At 36.8% G+C, this 7,901-nt stretch overlaps 1 protein-coding gene across 1 annotated transcript in view; it reads left to right on the forward strand.

Annotated features, from left to right (window-relative positions):
- The first annotated feature begins 5,009 nt into the window (after positions 1-5,009).
- TLR3 (toll like receptor 3) overlaps positions 5,010-7,901 on the forward strand; it is a 19,212-nt gene continuing 16,320 nt past the window's right edge. The window contains exon 1 of the mRNA XM_044680440.1: positions 5,010-5,453. Coding sequence (XP_044536375.1) covers positions 5,010-5,453 — 444 coding nt within the window. The remainder of the gene's footprint in view (positions 5,454-7,901) is intronic.

Below are 7,901 nucleotides of genomic sequence, written 5' to 3' on the forward strand. Positions count from 1 at the left end.
TTCCTTCCTGCATAGAAAAATTTGAGTAAAAGGGAAATCGTTATTGGGTTTTGTTTGCTTGTTTTTAATTTTGTAGTTTCACTTTCAGGAACTGAGCAAGTCAGTCACTAGTGGCTTCTGATGAAAGTCTTGTACTTTGAACCAACTCATTAGAGAAGGGCACTACAGGGCAGGCTGCAAGGGTTTCTTCTAATTCTGCAGGGGACAGGTTCTCTGTCTGGGAGCTTGTACTGGAAAGTCGTGTTCTCCAAGTCTTTCTCTGATTTAGTGATAGCTGAAAGGAGAAACTATTCAATGAATGTCTACATATTTACTGAGGGAAATGACAAGTGTCAGAGGCTGAGAAAAAAAAATTAAAACAAAACCCCAAATGTATTTAACAATATTAACTGGGATAGCTTTCTTTCTTTTTACAAAAATAACTTTCAATGATTCAAGACAATTCTGAAGGATTTATGATGATGAATGCTATTCATCTGCAGAGAAAGAAATGAAGAAGTCTGGCTGTAGATCGAAATGTACTGTTTTCCCTTTATGTGTCTGTCTATGTGTTTTATATAAGTCTTCTTTCACAGCATGAACAAAGCAGAAATATGTTTTGCATGAGAGCACGTGTATAATCTAGATCAAATTGCTTGCCATCTCAGGGAGGCGAGAGGAAGGAAGAAAATTTGGCTCTCAAAATTTTGGAAAACATATGTTGAAAATTGCTGTTGCATGTAATTGGGAAAAATAAAATGTTAACATAAAAATCACTTTTACTGAAAAATAAAATGGAAAGATGATGCCATCAAAATCAATGTATTCCTCTAAGCTCAAAGGAAGAAATTAGGTTGAGTCTAAGGGATATGAGGCAGGAGGAGGAAAAAAAGAGTAGTGAAGGGGAAAGAATTTAAAAAGAAATCGTATCTGTTCCGCCTTTCTATGATCTTTGGCAAATGCCCTGGAGAAGGAAGCAGGGCTTAACAACAAGGTGTTTATGAAAATTAATCTGAGAAATCTGCTCCTTTTCCTTGTAGTTTGATAAACATGGCCATAAGAAAAAGTATCAACATCATAGAAGCATAGACTTAGAGATAGAATAGAACATCTAATCTAAAACTTCTCATTTTAAAAATGAGGAAACTGAGGCTGGGGACAGGGTTGGTTGTGACATACCCAAGGTTATACAAGTTGTGGAATTCACACAGCTTAAGCCCAGATCCTCTGATACAAGAGATGGTATTCTTTCCACAGCATTGAGAAGCATAATTGAATGAAGAGGTGAGAAAACTGTCCTGGAAAACATAGTTAGCTCTGGGGAACTTTAGCCAATCAGCACAATTAGGACCATTTGATAAGACAAATCAATGAGGGAAATAATTTTCCATGTGTATATCTCAGTTAGAATGGCCTTGGGTTTTATTAAAGGACTGGTCTCAGAATTGAGAAGACTTGGGTTCAAATACTGGCCAGGTGATGTTTGACAAGTCATTTGACCTCTCAATGCCTTCAGAAAATGCTCTAAGACAGTAAACTGCAGATAATGAAGTACACAAAAGACTGCAAAGTAAAACTCAACCACTGAGGTCCATTTACTGTATATTTACTTCTAGTTAAATTGTCCGGGATAAACTTAAGTAGAATAGGAGGCTACCTAAGGGGTATTGTTTTTTAATTTTTTAATTTTTATTTTAATAACAAATTTTAGCATAAGTTTTCTGAAGTTATATGATCCATATTGTGTCCCTCCATTTTTCCCTCCCTCCTCCCAGAGCTGACAAGCAACTCCATCTGGGTTATATATGTATTATCACACAAAACATATTTCCATATTGTTCATTTTTATAAGCAAATAATCTCATAAAACCAAACCTTCCGATCATTTACCCAAATAAGCAAGTGATAAATCATATGTTTTCATCAGCATTCCTATTCCAACAGTTATTTCTCTGGAGGTGGATAGCATTCTTTTTCATAAGCCCCTCAGAATTGTCCTGGATTGTTGTATTGCTGTTAGTAGCAAAATCTATCCCATTGGATCATCCCACAATGTTGCAGTTACTGTGTATGTTTTCCTGGTTCTGCTTATTTCACTCCACATCAGTTCATGTAGGTCTTTCCAGCTCTTTCTGAAATCATCCTGTTCATCATTCCTTATAGCACAATCGTATTCCATCACCATCATATACCACAATATGCTCAGCCATTCCCTAATTGAGGGAGATTGGGGGTGTTGTTTAAGGAATGCTGCTCTTTCTCCATGCACCCAAAACAGTATCGTGGGATGAAGTTGGATCATCATTGGTGCTATTGAGGAAAATACTTGAAAATGATGATGTAAAAACTGACACATCTGGGAGAGGTAATATTTTCCACTGGAAGTATCTATTTGCATCCTTAGCAATGTAATCTGTTCCATACCCAGCCTTTACAAAGTTTAGACATTGGGCACATAGTAGGGTACTTGAAAAAAACATTTTCCTTCCCCTCTTCCCTATATAGCAGTGGTTCCCAAACTTTTTTGGCCTACAGCCCCCTTTCCAGAAAAAAATTACTTAGCGCCCCTGGAAATTAAAATTTTTTAAATTTTAATAGAATTAATAGGAAAGATAAATGCACCTGTGGCCATCACTGCCCTGCTGGATCGCTGTAGCACCCACCAGGGGGTGGTGGCACCCACTTTGGGAATCACTGCTATATAGCTTACAACTTATCTCTGTAAATCAGGATTCTCAATAAATCCTGTTCTCAGTCAAATCCAAAACAAGAAATAATTTAGAGGCTGAATAAGATACTTCTCTACTCCAGCCACACTGGATGCTCACCATTCTCTGCCTTCTGTGCCTTTCTCTAAGTCCTTCCCTAAGTCTTGAATTGGATTTCCCCAATGATTCCCCTTCCCTCAGACTCTGCTAAGTGATACTCTTTGATGTCTGTCTCAGCTGCCAAGTTTTCCAAGGTATCCTTTGTCCACCTCGCCCATCTCATCTGGTAATGGTTTCCTTCTTTGTTTTAAACCTCTCTACTTGTTCCATTTCACTTTTACCTTGTATTTCATAGTTTTTTAACTTGTTCTAGAGTAATCTAGATTTGTCTCATCCTCTATGGATGGAGAATATCATTTTTCATGTCTGTAGTGGCTAACACTAGACCTTATATATCCTTATACGTTTAGACTGGATCCATAATTCCATTGGTGTAGGAAATTGTTGTCAAGGATTCTCCATATTCCAGGGAAGATATACATTTACTCTGTAATTTATACCAGAGTTCCCTACCTTTTTTAGTTTCCATACTTCTGGGCTTTTAATAAACCTCCCCTATTCAATATGAATAGAAATAAATTATAAAGTATCTCTCTCTTTATATATATATATATATACATATGTATATGTATAAAAATATATATTATATATATGTATGTGTGTATACTGGAAGTTATATACACACGTATATATCAAATATATACAAAAAAGTGATTTGCTTTTATAAAGAAAACCTATCTGATATATAGCAATATCATTTACAATCATAAAGTTTTTCAATACTTATTAGAACCTAGCCAAATAAATAAACTAAACCCTTGATTTGGCTTCTTATCAATCAACAGTTTTCTTCTTGATGCAATTCTTAGCATAGATACCATCTATACATCATGTTCAGCATCCAAATTATTTCTTGCTTTGGATTTGACTGAGAATAGGACTGATTGAGAATCCTGACTCAGAGAAATTGTAAGGAGAATTAAATCTTTGGAAGCATATCTACCAAGAATGGGGCATGCATTTTCAATGGTATGCCAAACATTTTGTGAACATAGTTGACTGGAAATTATTTTCAAGTTTGAGGTTATTGTGGAAATCAATTAATTCTTCTTCCATTCATTCGGGTCACTGGAATTATTTGTTCTAGCCCAATAGGAAAAGGATTTCATACTCAAATCATATTCATGTTGGTAAAAAGGATTTATTTCTGCATCTGTATTCTTTAATTTTTTTCCAATATATTAAAACATTCTTTCCCCTTCTCAACTTTCCCCTGCTTCCTCACTGTTCTCTCACCATTCCACCCATTTTTCTCATTAATACTCCTATGTTGGGAATATTTCAATTTGCCAGACATTTTCCTGACTCTCTTGAACATCTCATATTGCAGCTGGTACCAGTATCCCGGGGGGGAGCTTTGCCTTAGAGATTCACCTGGGCACACTGAGAATTTAAATGACTTGTTCAGAGTCAGAACCAATTTGTAAAAAGGTCTTTCTGATTCTAAGGCCAGATTTTAATCAATGACACCTTTCAGGTTTAATAAATATTCATTGAATTGAATTAGTACCCTACAGTTAACACAGCATATAGGCTTGCCATCATATTGGTATCTATTTAGTGATGGTACTTGGAAAGGTGAGATCTGTGAAGCTTTATAATGATAATGAGTTTGGAATCTGAGGTTTCTTACTTTTACTCCTAATGGGATATCCAGGATAAACCAGGAGGCAGAAATACAGGAGGAGAATACTTTAGACTTGGGAAACTGGCTCTTAATTGGGAAGAGATTGAACTCTTCATTGGGAAATGAAGAGTCCAATCATGGAAGGAAGGTTATGGAGGGCAGCTCTGTTTCATTTATACCACACTGCTCCTTACTGTGCTAATTTTTTGTTGGAGAAAGGGGCAGGAATTAGACTGTTGATTTATTGATATGGGATGTGGAACTCCTGTTACCAATGCAAATTGACAGCTGTTGTGTTGCTTGTAGGCTTAGTGATTCATTAGTGAGATTCTGATTATTAATTGATTTATCAGTGATCATATAGCCAATATTTTGTCAGAAGGGAGACTTGAACACAGGCCCCTGTTGATTAAGAAGACCCCTTTCTATCCATTAAGTAACTCTTGTGGCATAATCAAAACAGGCAAGATTATTTCAATCATATGTAAAACAATTAATTTGCTCTAATTATTTAGAAAATCATGTGTTATTAATCATGTACATGCTTGCTTTGGATTTCTTTGCAGGGCAGAGTCATGGAAAGATGTTTGACCTATTGGAGTTACTTCTTTCTTAGAATATTGCCCTTTTGCATGGTGTGTACACAATCTGCAAAAAACTGTGTTGTCAGAAATGAGGTGGCTGATTGCAGTCACCAGAAACTGACCCAAATTCCTCCTGATCTCCCAGTCAACATCACAACCTTGAACCTGACCCACAATCAACTCAAAAGATTGCCCCCTGCGAATCTTACGAGATACGGCCAACTTGTCATCTTGGATGGGGGCTTCAACAGCATCTCAAAGTTGGAGCCAAAGTTGTGTCAAAGTCTGCCTCTGCTGAAAGTTTTGAACCTTCAACACAATGAGCTGTCCCAGCTTTCTGATAACACATTTGCCTTCTGCTTGAGCCTTACAGAACTTCATTTAAAGTCCAACCCAATTCAGAAAATCAGTAACAACCCTTTAAAAAATTTAAAGGTAATGTAAACAGATGTCCTTTTTTATACAAGTAATATGAACAACAACAATGACAACAGCAATAATAATAGCTAACATATACATTTTGGGTGGAGTTGCAGAATGCTTAATATAAATTATCTCTTCAGAGTCTCACAACAATCCTATGAGATAGATGTTGTCCTTATTATTATTTTTTTTTTTTGCAGCTGAGATAACTATAGCCATGTATAAGAAAAATAAAGTGACTTGTCCAGGGCACACAAACCAGTAAATATTTCAGCAAGGATTCAAACCCAGGTTATTTATTCATAATCTGTTTCTTTTAGTTTGGTTGGGCAAACATGAAAGTTAAGTGATATAGTGAGGGCTAGTGGAAAGAGCATCAGGAGGCCGAAGATATCTGTTTATTTCTTGGCTTCTCTACTGAGAAATACGACCCACAGTATTTGGTAACTCTCTGTCTTGTTTCCTCATCTGGACAACGATGAAGTGGGACTTAGTGAACTCAAAGCTCCAAATCTAAAACAGAAGGGGTCAGTTCCAAAACAAAAAAAACCTTTTTTATTGCTTCCTACAATTATGCTTAAGTTAGAGCTGGTAGCAATTATTTAGAAAAGATGCTACCAAATCAGGAAGGAAGGACAGATGTTAACCAAATCACATCTTCAGGTTGTTGATGAGTTCTGTTGAAGTGAAGTATGATGAGACCGTTGGGGACACTCATAGCGGTTCCTGACTATTGGCTTCAAATAGGGGTAGTGAAAAAATATATAAATATTTTTATAAATATATAAATATAATTTATTTTTATACAAATTTATATAAAATTATATAAATAATTTTATAAATATAACATAAATATATAAAAATAAATAAGGCAAAACAGTCACCTCAAAATGTCCTTTTTGTGGTTCAGACTTCAAGTATTATGCCTCCATATCACCAATATATCTTCTCAATATGGACTGAAGAATATTGGCGTAGAATTAATAATTAATGAAGGGAAAAAGTACTTAATAAGTACTCATTCTATGCTTAGACCTAGTGGATCTTGGAGCCAGGAAGACATGAATTCATGGTCTGCCTCTGATAATCACTGGCTGTGTTATTTGGCAAGTCGTTTAACTTGAAAACAGAAAAAGAAAACAATCTCTGCCCTCAAGGACTTCACATTTTAATAGGTTGGGGAGGGAAGAAAACATACAGGAAATGTAAGCTACCTGTCACCTAAGAGTGCAGTAGTATTGCAGTTGGCAGGACTCCTTCTTTAGTGTCATTTCCATTGATTAAAAAATATCTTTTGAACCATTTGACTGTGCCATGACCTTTGATAGCCAGAACTTTATTTTCTGGGTCTAGAGTTCCTAAGGCTGTTGATCAGGTACTTGCTTACATTTAGGTAGCCAGTTCCCTCTGCTTCAGTTTCCCAGGCTACATTTCTCGAGTACTTGGAGGAGCTTGGAGCCAACTCTTCTCTAGTGTCATTTTGATTTCAGCTATCACTATTAGGGCCAGTCTTCCTCCACTGGGGTCTAGGTAGGAATCCAGGACATGAAGAGTGGAAGAAATATATTCTAGAGTAGGGATGAGGATATTAGGGTGCATTGGGAGTATACATAGAAGATTATTCAAATCATATTCTAAATCAGATCCTTCAACTGAAAGCAAAGGCTGATCACTGTGCTTTACTTCAAGGGAGAAATATTTTCCAGTAACTTGGAGTAAAACTCAAATTCCACTTAACATCTATTAGCTTTTTACAAAGTCTATTCTTGGTTCAGTTCCTCTTTGACATTGGCCCACCAGGTTCCTATGTGGAAGGCCAAATAAGTTTCAGTTTCTATAGGCCTGGATCCAGAAGGTCACTTCCAAAACTCCCTATTCCTTTCAGCATCGGTGTCAGGCTACCTTCAAAATGCACACTCACGGTTTGAGATTCTAAACTCCGATTACTAAATTTCTTCTGTCCTTTTTCCTGACCTTTCAAAACTCCCAAAGTTGGAGGCTCCAATCATCTTTAAATAAAATGGAAAAGTATGAATTCCAAGGACTCAGGTCCTTTCCCAGGGGGAAAATGCTCCAAGACCTCTCCCTCCACAACATTCTCTTTCATCAAGTACTGGCAGCTAAGAAGTCATTTTACTGGAGTACAGATGAAGAACAAGATGGCAGAAGCAGATAAAGCTCTTTGAATGCCTCAAAACCAATCAAAGAGCCTCCCATTTACCATGCAATTAGCTAGACCCTTATATGGAATCATAACTCTCCTAGAAGAAGTAGATACCTCTGCTTTTCCACATAGGGAGATGCCATTCCAGATGTTCTGAGCATTTTCCAGAAACCTATTATATTCACATAATTTCTCTCTCTCTCCCTCTCTCTCTCTCTCTCCCTTTCTCTCTCTCTCCCTTTCCCTCTCCCTCTCTCTCTCTCTCTCTCTCTGTCTCTCTCTCTCTCTTTCTCTCT

The sequence above is a fragment of the Gracilinanus agilis genome, chromosome 6 (genome assembly GCF_016433145.1).
Source record: "Gracilinanus agilis isolate LMUSP501 chromosome 6, AgileGrace, whole genome shotgun sequence".
In the NCBI taxonomy this organism is placed as follows: Eukaryota; Metazoa; Chordata; class Mammalia; order Didelphimorphia; family Didelphidae; genus Gracilinanus; species Gracilinanus agilis.